This window comes from Thunnus albacares, chromosome 4, assembly GCF_914725855.1.
Source record: "Thunnus albacares chromosome 4, fThuAlb1.1, whole genome shotgun sequence".
NCBI classification, from domain to species: domain Eukaryota; kingdom Metazoa; phylum Chordata; class Actinopteri; order Scombriformes; family Scombridae; genus Thunnus; species Thunnus albacares.
This window is the reverse complement of record NC_058109.1, coordinates 12,088,554-12,111,018: the sequence shown is the minus strand read 5'-3', so window position 1 is coordinate 12,111,018 and position 22,465 is coordinate 12,088,554. Positions and strand designations below refer to the sequence as shown.

General features: G+C 39.4%; 4 protein-coding genes across 5 annotated transcripts in view; 2 read left to right on the top strand and 2 right to left on the bottom strand.

Annotated features, from left to right (window-relative positions):
• Nucleotides 1-22,465, bottom strand: part of LOC122980554 (adenosine receptor A1-like) — a 719,840-nt gene that overhangs the window by 213,102 nt on the left and 484,273 nt on the right. The window lies entirely within an intron of this gene.
• Nucleotides 167-3,698, bottom strand: LOC122980553. 2 transcript variants are annotated; one of them, XM_044348682.1, is made up of 3 exons: nucleotides 3,239-3,698; nucleotides 1,841-2,051; nucleotides 167-1,108 (listed from the first exon to the last, which is right to left on the bottom strand). In XM_044348682.1, exons 1-3 carry the CDS (start codon nucleotides 3,278-3,280, stop codon nucleotides 435-437), a joined length of 927 nt encoding a protein of 308 aa, XP_044204617.1. In that variant the 5' UTR covers nucleotides 3,281-3,698; the 3' UTR covers nucleotides 167-434. The 2 variants fall into 2 exon arrangements, with proteins under 2 accessions (XP_044204617.1, XP_044204616.1); XM_044348681.1 differs by having other exon boundaries at nucleotides 3,301-3,695.
• On the top strand, nucleotides 4,900-9,449 carry LOC122980556 (F-actin-capping protein subunit alpha-1). The gene is made up of 10 exons (XM_044348686.1): nucleotides 4,900-5,028; nucleotides 6,638-6,701; nucleotides 6,807-6,858; nucleotides 6,953-7,016; nucleotides 7,146-7,352; nucleotides 7,444-7,523; nucleotides 7,681-7,759; nucleotides 7,865-7,936; nucleotides 8,304-8,366; nucleotides 8,468-9,449. Exons 1-10 carry the CDS (start codon nucleotides 4,993-4,995, stop codon nucleotides 8,606-8,608), a joined length of 858 nt encoding a protein of 285 aa, XP_044204621.1. The 5' UTR covers nucleotides 4,900-4,992; the 3' UTR covers nucleotides 8,609-9,449.
• On the top strand, nucleotides 11,165-22,445 carry mov10a (Mov10 RISC complex RNA helicase a). Its single transcript, XM_044348669.1, has 22 exons — nucleotides 11,165-11,539; nucleotides 11,627-11,732; nucleotides 11,874-12,058; nucleotides 13,222-13,463; nucleotides 13,559-13,805; nucleotides 14,130-14,264; nucleotides 14,624-14,786; nucleotides 15,048-15,199; nucleotides 15,692-15,862; nucleotides 15,966-16,113; nucleotides 17,029-17,190; nucleotides 17,749-17,852; nucleotides 17,995-18,092; nucleotides 18,952-19,050; nucleotides 19,210-19,318; nucleotides 19,434-19,551; nucleotides 20,459-20,650; nucleotides 20,743-20,814; nucleotides 21,006-21,131; nucleotides 21,232-21,320; nucleotides 21,580-21,698; nucleotides 21,870-22,445. The coding sequence occupies exons 1-22, from the start codon at nucleotides 11,418-11,420 to the stop codon at nucleotides 21,932-21,934; spliced, it is 3,024 nt and encodes a 1,007-aa protein (XP_044204604.1). The 5' UTR covers nucleotides 11,165-11,417; the 3' UTR covers nucleotides 21,935-22,445.

Genomic DNA, 22,465 nt, shown 5'->3' with positions numbered 1-22,465 from the left:
CATGCTAGTTCCTTTTGCCCCACACTATACCTTTTCCTACATGGAATACCTTAATGAACGGCTCCATACTGTTGTTTTTGCATAGAAGTCAGTAATTATGCAAACCACAGACATCTATAATGCAAACATTTACATACACACTCAAACACACACAAGAATGCATCCATAAACACAAAATGAGGTTTATTGGACACAATTTTGCTACATTTATTTTAAGGCAAAGAAATAAATACATTCAACACTGTGCACAATGCATATTTGTGACCGTTTTTTGTCTCATACTGTATATGTTTGTCCTCATGAAGTAGCTGAGGAAATTGCCTAATCTTGTGTCTCTGATGAAGTATTATCCCCTCTCAGACGCGTTATGCTCCCGGGCAGATTGATTTTGCAACTGTGTTGGTGCATAGCATGATCAACACTAGTAACTAGCTCTATTGCATCACCATTGCTACACAGGGGCCATTTAAGCCAACAGTGGTTTGTAAACAATCTGCTAATTCAGTGGGTGCTTGTTCCTCTGATGCAGCATCCTGTTCAAGTCTTTTGTTCTTCACTGAAGTCCTCTTTTTCAGACATCTTAATGATGGCAGTGGTTGGTTCTGTGCCCTCAGCAACATGTATCCCTGAACTCCACAAGTGGCCAGCAGCTGTCTTGCCTTCTCCATGGTCTCGATGGACCACTTCACTCCTCTGTCGCTCTTTTGCTCGAGTCTCTCCATCTGATTAGCGTTGAAGACTTTCTCGATGTTCTGGATAAGATTTTGTTTCTCTCTTTCTAGTTTGTGTTTCTCCCGCCTTTCTTTCACAACAGCTTTAAGCAGCATCAATATTCTCTCGTCCTTCTTTCGGATGATGTTTTTAAGATGTGCTATTTTACAATCCACAGAGTCAGTGTTTTCCACAGGTGTGGAGTATTGTGTCTCAGGCTCTACACACTCACAGTGCTCATCAGCTCCTTTCAGTTGTGGTTCCTCTGAGGTGTCACATTGAGCTGCTGTAAAATCCTGGTCATCCAACACACACAGAAACTCACAATGTAAAGGGAGTCCAAAGCATTCAGGTTTCAGTATGTTCTCTACTGGGTCTTCATCCACACTAAAGGGATCTGCAATTGAAGAAATGTACATTGTAAAATGGCAATACAAATGACATTAGACCTATGTTATCATCATAATTATAACTCTCATGTGTATAACCAAGAACATCAGTTCAATTTTGAAACACAATATGTATAAAAATCCCAAGAAGCATTAAATTGTACCGCCAACTAAAGAATGAAAGATCTCAACTGTAAGCTGCCAAATAAACTAATTTTTCTTGAGGAAAAAAAAGCAGATTATTTCATTGGTTCCAAGGAAATCCCCCAATGAACAGTGGTATTTATAGAGAAACTTTTAGTTCTTCGAATGGAAAGCTTCAGTGTCGAGATAAAAGGTAGTAAGAGCAGCTTCGTAAATGTACGGCAGCGTTGCCCAGTGATGTACAGTAAGTGACCTGATTTAAAGATGGATGAGCACACTAGACTCTAGGGTTCCTGTCTATATCATGAGTGGATTTACTTGTACACAGTGACATATAAGGAATGTGTAAGTTCATTTAGATTTATTATTTATCCTCACCTCTTTTACTTTCTCTTTCAATCTTTTGTTTTTGTCTTAATACCTTTTAAAATTATTTTTCTCTTTATTCTCAAACCTGTAATATATGACTATCTCATAACATGACTCAAATCACATCAGCAAACTGCCACTAAGACTAAGATGATCTGCTTCCAAAGAAACTTTCACTGGATAAACAGTATTTTTTGTTTAGGATAGTAACCAAACTTCAGTCTCACCACTGTCCTCTGTGTCTGACGGCTCCTTCTCCACACTCTGGCTGTAGGAGTGTTCAACACTGTGTCTCTCCAGCACAGGAAACTGGACCTGTGTTTTGTTCAAAGTCTTATTTTGTGGGAAGTGGGTGAACTTGGTTGGTACAGCGTTTGGCTTCAACTTCCGCAGGTTGTCCATGCGCCTGGATTCGTACTGCGATTCCTCAAAGTGGTCCTAAAAACAGAAACATATGTAATGCAGATATGTTTTACCACCAACAATAAGCTTGTTCACAGTAGATTCAGATGATAAAGCAGACTGAGCTTTTGTTTATCTATTTGGCTGCCACTTTTCTGGATCTACAAAGTGTTTGGCTGCATCTCACAATATGCCTATTATCAGACTGTCAAAATGAAATGAGTAACATGCAAGCTGATGTTAATGGGAACAACAGTTGTAAAGCAGCAGTAACCTGACACCAAACAAACAACACTGTTTAAACGCACTCTTGAGTAAACAGGTAAAAATATCTCAGGAAATGTTTCTCTTGTATCCCAATGTAAAGCTTTTAAGCTGTGGAAATACAGCCAAACAGTTTCTTACTCCAGGCAAGCAAGTGGCAAATCAGGTTTTTCTTATATACTGCTGGAAAAATCCCTGTGAAATGGTCAAGCATAACTCTGTTGTTTAATTCCCGAGTCTCAAATACTGCAATATGATTAGTTGATTATTCTGCTAACAGAAAAAGAATGAACAATTATTTTATGATATATTATAACTAAGGCTCTGAATGCTACACACTTAATGGTCCCACTTGTCTCTGTTTTATGCTATTATAAACTGAATATCTCTAGGTTTAGGACTGTTGTTGGTCAGACAAAAGAAGCAATATGAGCATCACCTTTTATAGACGAAAAATGTATCAATTAAATGAAAAGTAATCAACTGACTAAATGATAATGCAGTTAGTTTTCATAATTAGTTAGTTGCCAAGGGCACCAAAATGTCCAGAAATTAGTGATTGTGCATCAAAATAGCTTGATCCTTTCAGAGACATCGGTGTCAGCTCCAGCATCTTTCCTCATATACTGTTGCTAAGTAACTAGTGACCACTGGCTCCGTGGCAACCAGGCTGTCACTAAGGGTTGTAATGCTTGACAGCTCAGCATATAGCTGTCTGCAGATTACACGTCTTGTTTGCTCTGAAAACTGCAGGAATAATGTATCTACAATACATCCTAGTCAAACTACTGTTTACGGCGATTAATACAAAAGTGTCATGGTGGTATAATCAGCTTAAAACGGATGCCACACTTATCCAGCTCCATAAACACCTTTTCTCATGACATTATCAAAACTCCATCACCAATACTGATGTGAATAACTCTTATATTGTCATTCAGCGGTGTTTGTACTCTTACATGAAGTACTACTGAGGTTTGTGGGACGAGATGATGAAGCATATTTGGAGAAAGCGGATCACCTCGCACAGCCTCGAGCTGTCGTGCGCTTTCCAGTTGCGCCTCCCAACCATCTTTTCCCAGATCTCTCTTCTGACGGGATCACGAGGGAAACAGTGCAACTTCTTGCCCCTCTCGTTACGACTAGAGCAGCCTGTAGCCGAACAACCTCCCATGATGACACTCAAATCTCCTACTTCCTCTACCTCTGGGGCCACCGTTAATAAAAAGCGACTCTTCTCCGAACTGACAACCGACTTCAGCGGTCACACAAGTTACACCTTCTTGCTCATTGACACCCTGACAAGATACAAACATATGAAAACACGTGTTGTCCAAATTGTGTGGTTATTTTGCTCTATCCGGTCACGCCACATGATTTTTTTTTTTTTTTTTAGCTTTTTTGTTTCGCTGATGTTCGCTGTCACGTGACGTATAACTTCTCCCTGATGCTATGTTCAAGTAATGTCGGAGTTATGAGGATTACTAGTCTGACTTGTAAAAATGGGGCTCACCTATTACCATCCAAGTCGTAATTATGACTGAGAGACACAATGGGAAACATACCAAACAAAGTTTTTTTCCTCTGAAAATTATGGTATATCGTGCTTAGTAATGCTTAAAGAACGGGTTCACAATTGTTCAAGTATCTTAAGACAATAGTCAGGTTCCCAAATGAACACTGAAATAGATTTTTATTGTTGTAGATAATCATTCTTCCCTTTCATACTGGCCATTAGTAGATCCCTTCATAAAGCACTTACAATGTAAGTGATTGGAGCCAAAATCCACAGCCTTTCTTCTGTGCAAAAATGTATTTAAAGGTTTATCTGAAGCCAATATGAAGGGAAATAAAATGAGTGACTTTTGTGATAAAAAAAAAAAAAAGACTGGAAATGTGGCAGATATCCATCTGATATGACTAACTCAGACTGCTGAAGCCTCATATAAGCATATACGTTTCAGATAAACTTTTAAATGCATTTTTGCACAAAATAACTGTGTGGAGACACTGTGGATTTTGACCCTCATCACTTACATTGGATCTCTTAATAGCCAGCATGAACAGGAGGAATGATTACAACGAGGAAAACGTCTTTCAGTGTAGATGTGGGCATCCGACTGTTTAAGAATTGAAAAAATTGTGAACCCGTCCTTTAAGCATATAGGGTTGCCTGCGTTTTTTTTTTGTTTTGTTTTTTTTACATATGCAAACTTCACCGTTATCCTGGCTATTCAACTGCCGTCCAAAGTCCAGTGCAATTAAGCCCAAAATTTAATGGATATGGTGCTACATTATAGTATTGTTTAACCCTGGAGTCATACAACCGTCTTCAGTTGTCCTATGATGTGATGTGAACACTCGCCACTCGTAAACTCCCATCACTACCATTCATCCCATAGAACGTGAACGCAGCAGGGTTGCCAGGTTGTGAAACTGTCTGCGTCACTTTTGTAGATGAAATCAATGCAAGTTACAATCTATTTTATTCAAGCCTTTTTGAGATTAAACTAGCTAACGTTTATACGATGTTCAGCCATTCTAATATTTATTAATCTAAGCTAGTAATTTCTATGGTTTCATTCAATATATTTTATGTTGATTCAGGACAACGTGAAAAGTGAGTTTGTGCAGTAGGGCTGTCGCTGCTGGGAGGAGTCACACATACCTGGCAACATTGACAGTCGCTTTGTTAACACTTCATTGAGCCAAGATGGCAGATTTCGAAGAGCTCAGCGAAGAGGATAAGGTATAACAATATAAATTCATTCTGAAACTGGTTTGTTGTACTTAACCTTTGTCTTGAAATAGCAGTGCTATATGAAATCCTTACTATGCAGCATGAATTTTACCGTATTAGGAGTCTGCTGGTGAAGCTAGCTCAGCCTAGGCAGTGTTGTGTTTGACAGTTGAGAGTTGTAACGTTACCGTGTATGTTGTTCCTGTGCACAAATACAGAATACAACTTAGCTAACTTGTGTGATTCAGGCCCTCTTTGACTGATAAATAAGTATATGTGCGGCTTATGTTATTGTCTAGTTTAGCGTGACTGTAAATGTATAACAGCTTGAAGTGGTTAGCTAATGCTAAATCGAAGGAAGTCGAGCTACTTCCTGCATTTACAGTATGGATAATGACAGTGCATCGGCAGCATAACACCACCCACACCCAATTCACTGTTACTTTATTTTTAGCTGCCTAAACCGGTGCTGATAACATCGAAAGTTAGAAATTAGTCACTCGTGTTGCCGGGGCTTGCTGGTGTTTTGTATTTTAGCTTGAACGTCTGTAAGTTTTTGCACCCAGACTCCCGGGACAGAGGCAGTCCTCCTGCAGTGTTGTTGGGGCTTGTAGTGACTCTGCATCATGCTGCTACATGTTGGAAAATAACGCTTTGCATTCCAAAAGGCGATGGTATGGCCAAGAGTTTACAACTCCCAGTCCTACTACTGCAAACATGTAAAATAAATGTAAATAAGTCAGTGTGATTGAGGGGATTGACATGACCAGTTTTAACTTTTATTAGATATCAACTATCTACTTCTTATAGTAGGATATTGTGAGTTTGTGCCTGGGAGTGCTTTCTGGGCTCTGAATGGAGGGACTATTCAAGTGCGCAGTTAAACTAGGTTGCTCATTGTAATGTCCCTCTACCCTTTCAGCTGGACAGCCCATTTGTAGGTCATTGCCAGCTGCAGCCCGAAGGCTCAATAACCCTGTGTGTCTGACAGACGGCATCACTGGCACAGCCACACTAATATGTGGTAGTGACATTAGGATGGATGTAGGACTGGTTAAATCTGTGAAGGTCATAAATAAGTGATGACATAAGAGAGGGGGTAACCTCTTTATTATCAAGAAACGTTGTTTCCACTTAACTATATGCTGCTTAATTTTGTATAACTCGTACTGAGTATTACCTTATGAGAGTACCTGCCACAACTTTTTCACTCTGTGGCTTTGACACCACATGCTTACACATGCATACTGGCTGCTAAGAAAAGCCCCTGGACGACATACCCTCCCTGCCATCTAAGGAGTGGTCAAAATAGAGCTAACAAGCCTGAGGCCAAGAAAGTTAGCAGATTGCTCTCTGCTTCTCTCTAGTGGCTAGTTGCAGGTTCTTCACTTCTTGTAGACATCACCTGCTATATCTCAAAAGAGAATAAAGTGGCTACATTTTCCAAAAAACATGCAGATTATTTGGCTCGTGACTAAGCAGATTGCTGTTATTCTGCTCTACCAGTTTCTTCAAGCAAGGAGGGAACAGAACCTTAAACTACACAGTGTTGTTAATGATGACGTGATGCCGCTTACTATTTTTAAGTTTTATGACATGGTATTTTATTTACTTCAAGGTCCGTATTGCAGCCAATTTTGTGATCCACGCTCCTCCGGGAGAGTTCAATGAAGTCTTCAATGGTGAGTGTTATTTGCTTTGTTATTTAAAGTTTTAGCCCCATCTGCAATCTAATGTGTGTGGAAACAATTTGTTAATACTTATTGTATGTAAATTCTTGTTTTCAGATGTGCGACTACTGCTCAACAATGATAATCTTCTCAGAGAGGGCGCGGCTCAGTGAGTTTCGTTCTGCTTTTTTTTTTTTTTAATTTAACAAAAATAATGATGTTCTGGATGTAAAATCAACTTGTGTTTTTCTGTTTTGATACAGTGCCTTTGCCCAGTACAACATGGATCAGTTCACTCTTGCCAAAATTGATGGATATGAAGACCAGGCAAGCTTTTTTTTTTGAAAATGATTTTAGATTATTTGCTTTTCACTAAAATTGAATCATTAATACCTGTGTAAACTGTCATTGTAACAGCAGGTTTCTTCTATTCATCTCTTTATGTTTCCTCTGTAGGTCCTGATAACGGAGCATGGTGATCTGGGTAATGGCCGCTTCTTTGACCCTCACAACAAGATCTCCTTCAAGTTTGACCACCTAAGAAAGGAGGCCAGTGACCCGCAGCCCCACGAGGGCGAGGCAGCCCTCAGGTCATGGAGAGATGCGTGTGATTCTGCTGTGAGGGCCTACGTCAAGGAGCACTACCCGAGCGGAGTCTGCACCGTAAGATCGCTCTCACAGTCTGCAACGTAGCTGCCATGTTCAATAGTACACAAAATAAATCAGCCTCATTCATCCCTTTTATCCACCTCAGGTTTATGGGAAAACAATCGATGGCCAGCAGACCATCATCGCTTGTATCGAGGGTCATCAGTTTGAGCCTAAAAACTTCTGGTAAGTTGACAGAGGATAATGAGCACATTTTAGACTCGCTAACTAAATTCGCCTAGACGATAATGTTGGTGCAGCATTGAGGCAATGATGTATAATTTTGTTAGGTGTGTTTGGGGTTGGTTCTTAAGTGCTCTCTTCTACAACTTCTGTTTTCCAGGAACGGTCGCTGCCGGTCTGAATGGAAGTTCAGTATTTCGCAATCTACAGCGCAGGTCGTCGGAGTCTTGAAAGTGCAGGTATGTTGAGTCATCATTGGGTGCAGTGTGAGCTTAGCTTTGAAGTTAGTTTTGTGTCACTGTTTTGCGCATCACCCCTGTCTTTATTTCCTGTGTTTATCTCAGGTACATTACTATGAAGATGGAAATGTGCAGCTGGTCAGCCATAAAGATGTACAGGAAGCTCTGACTGTGTCTGTAAGTATTTTATCTTATTGAAATACTTGTATTTTACACTCTGAAGTGTTATTAAAGATTCACAGATTCTGTGTTTGCATTTTTCAAACAAAGCTAAGTGCTGTTAATAATCCACAAGTGTCCATTTAAATTTTGGACTGCAACTAACAATTATTTTCATTATAATCTGCAGATTGAAAATGTATAGTTTGGTCATTAAAAAAATCAGAAAAGCTTTTTTAGCTTCACGTGTCACTTCAACTTCACTTGTTTTGTCTGACCAAACCCCAAAGATATTCAGCTAACAATGATATAAACCAGATAAAAGCAGCAAAGTTTGTCAAAGTTTAATTTGTTTAATAACAACATATTATTCATGTTTTTGCAGAACGAGAGCCAGACTGCGAAGGAGCTTGTGAAAATTATTGAGGATGCAGAGAATGAATACCAGGTATGTGGGAGTAAAAAAATCAAACAAGTTCCCTCCCATATAACTGATATTTACAACTTATTCATAGCCAGAAAGCGTAACCTATTTTCTTTGTTTTTCAGATGGCCATCAGCGAGAACTATCAGACCATGTCCGACACCACGTTCAAAGCCTTGCGCAGACAGCTCCCGGTCACCCGCACCAAGATCGACTGGAACAAGATCCTCAGTTACAAGATTGGCAAAGAGATGCAGAACGCTTAGAGGACAAAGTCTGTTGGGGTTACGACAAACTGAATTGGGGAGAAGCTGATGCTCGCGCGAAGATGTGTGATGCAACATAATGTACTGTATGTCCTTCTAAAACAGACATTTGTTGAGGGGGGGTGGTTTTTCCAGAGAATGACAGCTTCTGTTGAGCACTAAGATGGGATGCCTTCATTTAAAAATTACATTGAGTGGTGTAACTGTCGCTCATTTACAAACACATATTATTATTTTTTCAACAAATGCCTTTTTTTTTTTTTAGTGACACTGTGAAAGTTTGGGTGATTTCCCCGCCATTCAAATTCTCACAGACACAGTTTCTGATCCCTCAGTGCTTCAGTCGGCTACACATCCTCCCAAACCCCATGACTTTCATGTAGCAACTAATTTTCACTCTTTATATAACATACCTAATATTCTTTTAAGAGCTTCCAATACCTCTATAGTTTTTTATTAACAGAGGGCAAATATGCAATTCGATATGTTGGAGAGAGACTTAACAGTATCAAATTATACAGTTTCTGTTCCAGTCAAAAAGATCCCATCTGTTTATATTTATGCATTCCTCTGGATGCAGCATTGTGGCCAGCGGGCATGCCAAAGTATAAATGACTTTTTTTTTTTCACTCACTGACCAGATTCTACCTTCCCTCTTAAAGTTGGACTTTTAGTTAGCAATTTCTCTCTGTTGTAGAGAGACATTTTCCGTGATAATCCTTCTATTTCTGTAAAAGTATTGGCATCCTCCTGCCAGCTGTTTGCCTTTAGCTTTTGCTATATTTTTTTATACAAACTGTAAGTACATTTATTATTCATGAAATAAAAATGTTGCACCAAGTATAATCTTCAAGCAATGGTAATATTTTGTGTTTTACATCATGTTTGGGGTTTCAAAGGAGCCTGGGCACCAAATGTTTCTTTGGTTGAAGGCTGAATTCAAGGCCGTAGTTACAGTATAATTGAGGGCACAGATGTCTTGTTTTTTCAGATATCTTGTCTGGAAATTTGAGGGAGTTATTGACATATTGACCTGACAATGAGTATACATTTCTCAGTTAAACAGAAAAAAATTGCAGAAAATATAATGAACAAATAAAAAGTAAAAAATAAATATTTGAGTGTGGTTGGTCAAAAATCTCTTAGGTGGAAGCAGTTCTGGGGAAATTCGGACTCATGATCTCAACATTTCTATAATCTCAGCTATACTGTCATGGCTGCATAGATTTGCAAACATTTAATGCTTTGCTGTGACATTAGCTGTAACATGCAGACCAACGTCCTTTGAGATTTTCTTTATAATGAAGCACACAAGTATGCAACTGATCATTTTGCTTTTGTGTATTACCTTTGTATTGGCTGTATGTTTATGTGCTTCATGTCCATAATCAACGCTATGTTTTGAGGTACCTGTACTTGTGTATTTCCATTTTATGCTACTTTGTACTTCCACTCCACGACATTTCCGATGGAAATATTGTACTTCGTACTCCACTACATTTATTTGACAGCTTTAGTTACTTTTTCGAATGAAGATTTGACACAATGGATAATATAACAAGCTTTTAAAATACAACACACTGTTAAAGATGAAACCAGTGGTTTACAACCTTTTTGGCTTTTGATGTCTTACGAAAACTAGTTGGGGTCACATTTCAGATGTCTGAGTTGTTAATAGCTCCACCAAATAGTGATTTTTCCCTCTAAACTTCTCCCATGGTTTCAATAAATTTTCAAAGGATCCAATATTTCACCAAAAATCAAAGATTAGAGAAAAAGTCCAAAAACTGAAAACTGATTTGTGTATCAGAACTTTTTCTTCTTTCTTCTGCCATCAATCATCTCACGACCCCTCAGATTTATCTGGTGACCCTTTGTAGGGGCCTGACCCCTAGGTTGGGAACCACTGGACTAAACTAGCTAACTGTATATAAAGTAGTTCAAACTAGCTCTACCTCCAGCAGCTACAACAGTAACATGCTGCTTACACACTGATGCTTTAGTAATAATAAGTTAATGATGCCATATATAATAATATAACAGTCAGAGGGACCAAACCACTACTTTTATTATCATACTTATGTACATTTATTTATGTACTTTAACTTAAGTAGGATTTTTCATGCAGGACTTTAACTTGTAATGGAGTATTTTTACATTGCTGTATTAGTACTTTAACTTAAGTTAATGATCTGAATATTACTTCCACCACTGATACTAATGGACTAATGAACTTTGGTCCATTTTTACATGACTCCAGTACCTGCTCTGTTGATTATGTAATGAACGCAAACCAGGGAGTGTCAACAACAACATGTCTGAGCAAGCCTGTAAACTCGTTAAATGACAGTGATAAAAACATTTTAATTTCAGCCCTTTTAAAGACAATTAAAGACAGAACATGTCGCACTTAAGTTTTTCGTTTCTATTAGGTATTTTTGCTCTGTCGCCGAAGTGTTTTCGCTCGGTTTGTGTGAATCAGTTACAGACGCTCCCTGGTTTGGAGCCGTTGGGGAGCGTTCATCAGTTCGACTTTTGCGCTAAACTGCGCCGAGTATGAGATCTATAAATCATGAAACCGATATTTTCACCTATCAAACAGGTGAGAAATCGATGCCCGCATTAACGGTTAACGCAAAAGTCACGCAAAATACGTAAAATTTCGGAAATATCCTCCGTGTCAGAGCGCATTTAGACCAGACGCCCACGTTAATGGTTCAGGAAATTCACGGTGATCGCTGTCCAGCAGCCGATGAACTTCCTGATTTCGGTCAGTTGATTGTCAGCAGCAGCGGCCCGTAACGTCAACATGCCGTCGGTTATTGACTCGCTTGAATCCGGACTGGACTTCATTGGATATCTGGGAGACAGAATATCTAACAACAGCAAAAAGGAACTTCGGGAAATCTACAACTCTGAATTTAAGGGCAGGTGAGCTTCAGAGACAAGTGTGTGTCACATGCAGGTGTTGTGTATAACTCTCCTAACTTAATCTCTGTTTTGTATGTCTGTTCACAGAGAGGGAATAAAACATCCTAGCTTTTCCAGTGTCATCTATGCTCTTCTGAAATTCAACAAAGCCCACATAAAACATGGAAAAATCTACATCAATGTCAAACCTCAGGTATGATATGCTCATATATCTCCATAGCTGCCTGCTGCTGTGAGGAAATAAACCTGGACATATTTTGTGTTTTGCTGCAACTGCAAGAAAACACAGAAATAAAATGAGGACGCATCATTATTATTTTTATTCTCACTGTAGGTTCGAGTGTATTGTGACCAGTGGAGGAGGCCCCGGGCCCCTCAGCCGCACAGTCCCAGCTCTGGCCCTCAGAAGACAGCTGAGACATCTGCGCCCTCCTCTGTTCCCTCCACCCCGGTGAACCCTGTGCTGACCCCTAAGAAAAAGCTGGCTACAGAAGTCCTGAAGAAGTTAAAAGCTAACAGGTAAGTTTGTTTGAAGAATCAGATTCCAACTTTATTATCCCACACAGGAAAATTGGTTTGGTTTTAAGACATACTAATAGTTTTATTTAAGACACATAAAAATACTCTGTAGGTATGGAATCTGCTCTTTCTCTTTCTCTGGAAAAAAATGCAGAATCTATGAATATGCAAATATTGTTCATTTGAAAGGTTCAACTGCTGGACACAAAATATCTCCTACTCTCTCAAGTGTATGTAAACTGGACACTTAAGGTTTGACTTGGGAAAGTTGTATATTTTACAGCGATTGGCTTTCAAACGAGTTGTGATGTCACAAATATAATAAATCTGATGTAAGGTGAGCACAGAGAAGCTTTCTCTCTTCAGCAGATGAATGTGACAACAGTCTTCTAGTGTCAAACTCTGCACAGTGAAGCTCAAACATCCAGAAAAAACATTTTTAAATGGACGGGGACTTTAAGAATGAACAGTATAGAGCTGCAACTAACAATTGTTTTTTAATTAACAATTGATCTGCCGGTTATTTTTTTTCCATTAATCAGTACGGTCTAGACCTGCTCTATGTGAAAAGTGCCTTGAGATAACATCTGTTGTGATTTTGAGCTCTATAAATTAAATTTGGCTCGACTTGAGTTAGTCGTTTTGTCTGTAAAATGCCAGAAAATAGTGAAAAATGCCCGTTATAACTCTTCAAATGTCATTCAGTTTATCATCACAGAAGACAAAGAAACCCCTAAAATCATCACATTTGAGTAGTTGAAACCAACAAATGGCATTGTCTCTTTAAGTTTTTCTGTCAATTGACTAATTGTTGCAGCTCCAGTGCTGTGTAGGATGCTGATATGTTCATCCCATATTGCATTCTCACACCAATAGCAGATTTTTTTCACTACAAGAAAAATGTGTTGAAGTTACTGCATGAAATGACTTTTTGGATTATTTCTATGGCAGTCTTGCTTTCGTTTGATAGCAGACAGTCCAGGGAGAAAAAGGGAGAGAAACGGAGGGGAATGCATACGTCCCTGGTCAGACTCAGACTGGGAAAGTTGTAGTTACATGGTATGCATTGTATGCTGCTCAACCACTGGGATGGATCGGCTTTTTTACACCATGTGGATTTACAGTAGTAAACTCTGCAGCCTGATTGCGTCTCTCTCTCACAGGAAAGAGTTGACAGCTGACAAGGGGGGCATTGAGATCACCTCTGACCCCGTGGCGAGCGGTGGCAAGGTTCAGATCACAATGGACCGTCTGAAGGAGTTGTTCATCGTCAGATTCCACATCGTGAACAAGGGAGCCGACTGCATCCACTTCACCTACTACACCGCCCTGCACAATATGCGCTGTTTCACTCTGGAGGACGAGAGGAGAGTGACCAGAGCCTGTCCGCTGTTCCTCTGTCCTGGTGAGACAACTAACACTCATCATCTCCCTCTGAACTGACTGAAGAGGTAATTAATGCTCACAGTTCCCTCTGTGCTTTTCTTTTTGCTTCCACAGGGGAAAGCTATGAGATTTTGGTCCGCTACAAGCTGTACCACTATGGATATTTTCCTGCCACAATGTACTTTGAGTTCTGCCCGGATCTACCAGCATCTGTGCCCTTCTGCATCGTGAGGGAGATGGAAGCTGCAGCCAGGACTCCGCTGGCTGTGGAGCTGGGGCCTGTGGCTCCTTACAAACCATTTCAGGTGGTCACACGCAAGCCCGTTGACACTGTGATAGTGGAGGGAGTGCCTCCCGAGAGGTATGCTATTAAAAACGTATTATATACAAGTCTGAAATTCACATTCGAAATGCACTTTTACGCCTGGTTGTTGAAAAAGAATCATGCTGGTCCCATAGTTTAAGAAATAATGTCGCACACTGTCCTGCTATATCCAAATAGAATGAGTAGATTTCATCCACAGCAGCAGGGAATCCATTATTACAGATGTCAGTTCAAATGAAGCTATTTTCTTCACTTGTAATTTAGATTGATCAGTGACTGCAGCCATACTGGTTACTGAAATTGTGTTTTATTATTGCAGACTACAGTCATGATGTGTTTGTGTTTTATTCCTCCCTGCAGTTCTGTTGTCCAGCATCTAAAGATGAAATTAGGAGACTACAAGTACCCTCGTTACCTAAAGGAACTGGCTAAACAAAGGATGGAGGACTCTGAGTATCTCTCTGCAGCTGCCAGACAGAACCTGGCATCAGTGAAGTGAGAGGAAGACCTAATTAAACACATTTAACACTTTATGGAGCTAATTAGAGCAATGAGTAGCCGATTAATTGATTAGTTGATCGTTAGGTAATTAATCCGCAACTATTTTGAATAATTGTTTTGACCAAAAACCACAACCAAAAATGCTTAAAATGCTTAGATTTTGGACTGTTGATCAGATAAAACAAGATATGTGAAGATGTCATTGTGACCTCCAAGAAATTTCAACAGGCATTTCTCACTAGACAAAAAAGATTAATCAATTATTTGAGAAAACAATCTGCAGAACGTTATTTGCAGCCCTGGAAATAACCTCGCCTTAAACGCAATGTTTGTTTCTGAACTGTTATGTCCAGGGGTCTCCTCCACTCTCCCTTAAAGATGAAGAACTACCTTCATCGATTTCACCTCCTGCTACACCTGGAGGAGATACAGATAGAGGTGGACATTAGGAAGTATGACCTCCACAGTCAAACCATGACTCAAGACAAGAGCAACAAAAAGCTGCTTACACTTAGAGTAAGAAAATCCTCATCAGAGTACAATATCCTACCCACTGACTGTGCTCATTTGTTTGCTTTTAAGTAGCAGTAATCAGGTCAATTCTGTGATCTGAAAGATATTATCTTGTCTCCAGTTTTTCTGTATGAAGTTGTGTTATTTAGATTTCTGCACTTTGCCTCTGAAAGCTTGCTAATCTACTGTAAGCTCAGTGATGTGTGTCGGAAAGGGATAAAAATGCATAACAGAAAGAGGGCCAACATTTGTATTCTCCAACAGGTACCTGGTGTGGCTGAGAATCGGCCATCCGTACTTCGAGGAGATTGTCTGAGGGTGTCCAAATCTGAAGACACGGTCCAGCCGATCACCGTGTACACAGGATATGTGCACAGAGTAGAGCTAGACAGTGTGAAGCTCGGCTTCTCACGGAGGTAAAAGCTGGACTTAAAGGCCCTTTTACACTGTGCGATTTATGGCTGTCTGACACGAAAGTTGACCAATGACCGATTCAGAGCTTTGGCAACAAAATACACCATAAGGCAAAATATCGACAGTGTCAAAATGTGAAGAGCGAATTCTTACAATGTGACTGCTGCTATGACCCACATCAACAAACGAAGCAATCAGAATACGATATGAAATGACACAGAATACACTGGTTGGTTTCACATTTCATAAGTGCAGTTTTCTGAATAAAGTTTAGGGAGAAAACACACATTCAGCATGCAATCTGACATGTCTCAAATAGTATTGTAAAGTCTGACACAGATTGTGACCAAGATTTTTTTTTATGTGACAAACAATAAACCTGCACAATTGTTGCTACACAGTCTAAATGTGCCTCAAGCTTACTTGTCTGCTTAATGCTCAGAATAAAGGCCCTAACACACATGTTCTTCCCTCCCTTTCTGCTCCTTTTTCAGGTTGTTGCAATTTTTCCTTAGCAATATGAAGTTTGAAGTGGAGTTTACGATCAACCGATACCCCTTGAGGCTGCAGCATCGGGCGATGGACTTGGCAGCAAAACATAAGCTCGGAGATGTGCTGTTTCCATCTGGTGCAGCAGTGACTAATATCCCCATGCCTAAACTCAGGTATGGTGCCTGTATTTTAAATTTGGCCTCTGCTCCACATTTTTTTACTTTAATGTGTTTCACCAATGTGCAAGGTGTAAAAATCCATTCCTACGTTCTCCAGGATGTTCAACCGTCAGCTGGAAAACAACCCGGAGCAACAGGCTGCGGTCCAGCGCATTGTAGCCGGGTCATCAAAACCTGCTCCTCATCTTGTGTTCGGGCCTCCTGGAACTGGAAAGACGATTACACTGGTGGAAGCCATGAATCAGGTATTTAGCACCTAAGATGTGCTGTTATAAGTCACCAGTTACACCCTGAAAATTCAGGAATGTGTTCTCATGAGAGATTTCTGTATTTGCGTTTTGTCTGTGCTTTCACTGGATTGAAGTGGTTTGGGCCTTGTTGGTAAAGAGGTGATGTCACCTATTTCCTCCTATCAGATTTTAACAACATGAATCATAATCTGTTGATTTGTTTGCCTTGGTCGCCAGGGAGACGCCACAGTCAAATCTGATCAAACCATGCCCACGCAGGCTTGAAGAAGCAGATTTGATCATTAAAGTCTCATTAATTTATACCTAAGAATGTTTTTTACAAATTTGTTGCTTATTTTGTCATAAATATTTAATGGTAAAGAGAAATGCTTTTATCAAAACCACATTTTTTGTTTGCATAGTAACTGTCTTCTATTGTGGATCTGGAGTATAAACTCTCATATTTATTATTTGTGGGTTGTGCAAGGGGGAGCTGTTCATCAATAAAACAAGAGGCAGCCACAAAAAGGAGACTTAATTTCCCATAAAGCCTTGGCTAAATTTAGTAAATTTATTCTGTTAGATATCTGACAAATTGTGGGCTTAATATTTTCTCCCATTAAACTGGATTTGTAGACTGACGTTCTAAATGTTCTAACATCACTGTGATGGAGGTAAATAACTGGCTGTAATGGGCCTATAAAAGTAAGTCATAGTGTTTAAAATCATATAACCGCTCTTGAGCTCATAATTGGCCTGAACAAATTCATTAATGCATTAATGTGTTTTAACTATGTATGATTTCATTATTGCTACTAAGAAGCACACGTTATCTAAAGCCGCAATAAAATTGTTAAGGAGAAGTGCAAAGCGTAACATTGATTTGTCAGTAATGATAAATAATGAATTTCACTCTGCTTACATTGTCAGGTCAGCAGAGCAGATCCATCAGCCCGCATCCTGGCCTGTGCACCTTCAAACAGTGCATGTGACTTGCTCTGTGAGAGACTGATGGTACACATGGATCCTTATCAGGTTTATCGTGTGTACGCCAGCAGCCGTGACCCAAGGACCGTCCCCCAGCAACTACTGGTGAGCATCAGCTGGCTTTTTTTATGTTAACAGGATAATGAGCTGTCTGGCCATAACTCAGCTCAGGTCTTATTGGTGTTAAATTGTCTATAAGCACATTTCAGCCTTGATATCCTGTGATTTACATAGAAATGATCCAATTAACCAAATGTGTATCTGTACGTTTGTAGGACACGTGACGTTTAAGAATAAAAAATGAAATTGAAAGCAAAGATATTTATGTGTCAGAGTAACTCAAGCAAGTACGCCCGCATCTTAACCAGATACCTCATAATCAGTCATCTGAACGATTTGTGATGTTTGTTTGTTGATCCAGATGTTGTAACTAAGTAAAGACCAAAAATCTCTGTCATTGTAATCAAAGACATTGTAAATCTGTAGCCTGTTCATTAAAACTCTTGGGGAATAAATGTGTGGATCATAAAACTAAACTTTTAATAGAAGAGTCTGAGATAAACAGATATCTGGCTTTTGAATGCTTTAATTAGAGGATGAATAAATGGTTGGATGGAAAATGTACTTTTTCTCATGTGTGGTCATATCTTTTGGCTCTTGCAGAAACATTGTAACTGGGACCAGAGACAAGACGCCTTTGTGCTTCCAGATACGGAGATTCTGATGAAATACACAATCCTAGTTACAACTATGGTCACAGCTGGCAGGTGAGAACTAAGTGTTGCATACGCTGTAATTATTCAGTATTTTAAAGACACTTTGACATCATCCTTTAATGTTTCACAACATGAGCATTTTGGACTTGGATATAACTAAAGTAGTATTACTGCTGCGGGTTTTTGTTTTTAGACTTGTGTCTGGAGGAATCCCTGTTGGCCATTTTAACTATGTGTTTGTGGATGAAGCAGGACAGGCAGTGGAGCCAGAGTGCGTCATTGCTATTGCAGGTAAACACTGAATATCTAAATTATCAGTATAGTACAATAAATCTTCAGTTTTGGTAAAACTTTGATGAAATCTGCAGAGTCTTACATCCAGTTGCCATTAAAAGTTAAAAACAGGCATATTTTGCAGACAAGAGTAAGTGATAAGTTAAAATGCTGCTATCTGTGAAATCATATATAGATCTTTCATCCATTAATCTGTCCAGCAGGATTTCTCAGATAATATCTAATGTACTGCTGGTTGGATTTTAAAACCAGAAGCAGTGATCCTCCTTTGCATCATAATCCAGTACATAAGAATCATATCTTATGAAATCTTACTTTGCCAAAATTCAAAAGGATAATGAACACTTTTACCACTGTGCTGATGGTTTAAAAAAAAAACCAACTAATTTCACTCAGATTAAATGATAAAATGTCATCTCCTTTGTCTTAAAGACTGCATTTTAAAGAACAAAATATACTCTCTCAGAGCAAAGTCTTATGATGGAGTGAAGGAGGTTCAGAGTCTGTCCGTTGTACAGGACTAGATCCAGATTTCTGTTGCACTCCTCCTGTCTCTTCTGTGAAGGCATGCAGCTTCTGTATCGCTGCCAACACAGCTGCCGATGAGTGCAGGTCATCAATGAGCATGTCCAGTGGCGGAAGCAGGAATATGAGAAATGTGGAGCACAGAATTTGCAAAGCATTCGTTGCTCTGTACATTTTCACAACTTTGCAAACCTGGCCAACAGTTTGCAGACAGTGAGGGGATAGATTCCCTTAAACCTGTCTTAAACTAAACGTGTAAGAACTTTGCTACACCAGTGGTGTGATATTAATGAAAACTAAGTGGAAAATCTTGTTACTCATTGTTTCACAGGTCTGCTCAATCCTGAGAAAGGTCAGTTGGTGCTGGCAGGAGATCCCAAGCAGCTGGGACCGATCCTTCGATCACCTCTCGCAATGCAATATGAACTCGGTGAGACGAGGCAGATTACAACACTTTCTCTAACACTATGATGGTAGTTATTGTGTATTTTACTGATTAAAGTGTAGGATTAAAGATCATCTGTTTCTATTTCTGTTTAGTTTCATTCTGTCTCACATTATTCAATTATATCATTTGAATGTTCTCCAGGGCTTTCTCTGCTGGAGAGGCTGATGAAACATAACACTTTATATCAGAAGACTACAGACGCTGGCCACTTTGACGGCCGCTTTGTCACAAAACTGCTGCGAAACTACAGGTGTGTTTACACTATAATCGTAATCACTTGATTTTGTCCAAGAGTGGCTTATTTTGAAAGCTGCTGGTTTGATTAAAACTCTTCAGCTTTCTTGTTCGTCTCCTTCCTCACTCAGGTCTCACGTGGCCATTCTGAAAATCCCCAACGAGCTGTTTTATGAGAATGAACTGCAGGTATTCGCTGACCAGTGGGAGCGCGAGGCTTACTGCAACTGGGAATACCTTCCCAAAAAGGTATGCCAGCAAGGACATTTGTTGTTTTTTTTAACTTCTGAAAAATTCTGTAATGATCTAAACATCTATATCATACAAATGCACAGCAAAACTGATCGAGTGGTGACATGTAAAAATGGCTATGCATATTTCTGACAAACAGTGACCACTGCTCTGATTTTACATGCCAAAGTCAGAGAATAGTCACACAGAGAATACAAAAGATGCTATAGAGTTACAGTGTGTAAGATCCAGAGTTGTTGGAGCTTGACTAATACCAGGGACTAAAAGTTAGGATATCTTCACCTCTGTTGCGCTGATTTTATCTGTGACTCAAAAGTCTCCCAACTTTATGGAAGAAAAATACAAATTCACTGAATGGTCCCTCTTAATTTAATTTCCAGTTTCATAAGGCATCACCACCTATATTATCCATATTATAAAAAAAATCAATAAGACAGATTAGATCTCATTATGAAAAAAAATCTCATTTGGAAACAAAGCGAGCCATTTCCTCTGAGAAAAGCCTGGTGACCAAGAGGATTTATTGTTAAATACTTGAATTGGACCTATTGTAAGAGTGCAGAACCTCTCCATATTTGATGTGTGGAGTATTTTTTTCTTCTCACAGCTTAGTCCTGAGTGTGTTGATCTTCACAAACTAAATTCTCATTCATAAAAAAAGGGCACAGCTTTGGAGGGGCTAGTCAAGGAGGGATGCTCTGTCTCAGACAGTTGAGAGTGACACAGTAGCCAAAAGGGAGAAGAGATTGAACAACAAAAATAAAATAGAAGAATAAACATGTGGGAGCGTTTGGGGTGAACTGTTCAGATTTATCGTGAAGCATCAGCACCAACTCATTCACCATCGTCATCATCGTATTCAGTAAAAATAACAGACAGCTGCTGACTCACATCAATGCTACAGGGCTTCCCAGTGATCTTCCACGGAGTGATGGGGAAAGACGAGAGAGAGGCCAACAGTCCGTCTTTCTTCAACGTGTCCGAGATTGAAATTCTGGTTGACTACCTCACCAAGCTGATGGAAACGCAAGGAAAGAAGGGTCTCCCCAAACTCACTGCAAAAGACATCGGCATAATCGCCCCCTACCGGAAACAAGTGAGCCCGCACAGTGTTGTCATTTTTTGCTTCAGAGTTGTGGAAAGTTTAAGGACATTGGTTTTAACTAGCCATGCTTACTTTTCTAACAGGTTGAGAAAATCCAAAAGGCTCTGAAGTCTGTCTCAGCGTTGAGTAGATGGAATGATCTCAAAGAGCTCAAGGTTAGCAATGATGCTGTTAAAGACATTATGCTGTAACAGTTAATCTTCTCATGATCTGCTCATATTAAGTCTCTTCTCAGCAGAATCAATACAAGGAAATTAAAAGACTTGAGTTCATCTGTTCACAAGTGTAATTAAATGATTAAGGATGGTTGAAAATCTCTGAACTCAGTTTCTCTTCATGGTATCAGGTGGGATCCGTGGAGGAGTTTCAGGGACAAGAGAGGAAGATCATCATGGTTTCTACCGTCCGCAGTAGCATCAACTATGTCAAGATGGACGAAGACTTCAACATTGGTTTCCTGTCAAATGAAAAGGTCTGGACTATATGAAGTGACACTGAAAACAGCAGCTTCTTTAAAACAGTCATTCATTTCTTCTTGTTTCTTTTTTTTTTATGTCTATATCTACTTGTAGAGATTCAATGTGGCCGTGACAAGAGCCAGATCCCTGCTGATAGTCGTGGGAAATCCTGTGATCCTCAACAAGGATCCCACCTGGGAGAAGTAAGGCAAAGCAGACTACGGACGATGTTCTAGCAGTGTTCAGATATAGAAAGTTGTCAGAAATCACAACAGCCATTAAAACATGATGTGATTATTGATATTGAAAGTTCATTGGAAGCAATATCACCACAAATACTGTTCAGTAGCTGTTCTGGAGCTTTCAATTCCATCACATGATTGTCTTTTTTTGAGTCCGCTTTAAGGACTTCTCTTCCGTAATGGCTTAATTTGTGTTTTGTTTTGTTTTTTTCATTTGCAGGTTCATCAGCTACTGTGTGCAGGAGAGGGGTTACACTGGATTTGACTTTAAAGATGCAGAAGGAGAAGACGATATTGTGTCAAGACTGGCAAACCTGAAAATCAACGTGGATTCTGGAAGTTAGTACAGCTATAACCTCAGTTTAAATGAGACAGATTACCTTCAAATGATGACCTGTGCTTGGCTGGATCATTGACCAGCTGAGATATTAACAAGCTGCATCTGAACAAAACATATATTCATTCTCAGTCATGAAACTAAACTTTTGTATCTCTCTGCATTTGCCATAGGTCCTCTGGCAGAGGAGAGTGCCCTCCAGCAGTACGTGAATCCAGAATGGAAAAATGAGCATTAATATCTTCTTTAGACAACAAACACAAAATGAAGAAGTGTTTGCAGTGTCAACCACAAAAGACCATTAGATACAAGATGTGTAGCAAGTGTCAGAACTTCATTTTTTCTCTCTTTGTGCTTTAAACACAACATTGGCATTAATTATTTGATTATCCTCTCCTTATGAGCCTTTCTAGGAAAAATTTGCATATTTTGGTGCAATAAACAGTGCTTTGTTTTTGATGACAATGCCGAAATGAACCATTGCATCTTTTGGAATATACCTTTCAATTTCTCTGCTCAGTGTCCTTAAATAAAGCTGTCGTTTACAGCAAGTTCATTTAACATGAAGATTGCTGCACATGAGCAATCAATTTTCTGGGTTAGACAATAAAGAGCAGACTGTTCTATTTCTCAGGAATTTATCACCATGTCTTATTGCTGTTTGCACTTTACAAGTCTGTGTCTCTTTTTAACTCATTTATTCTTTCTAACAGCAGTTGAGGACTGAAAAAATAAACTTTTGAACCGTATTACATTGCACATTGTCATG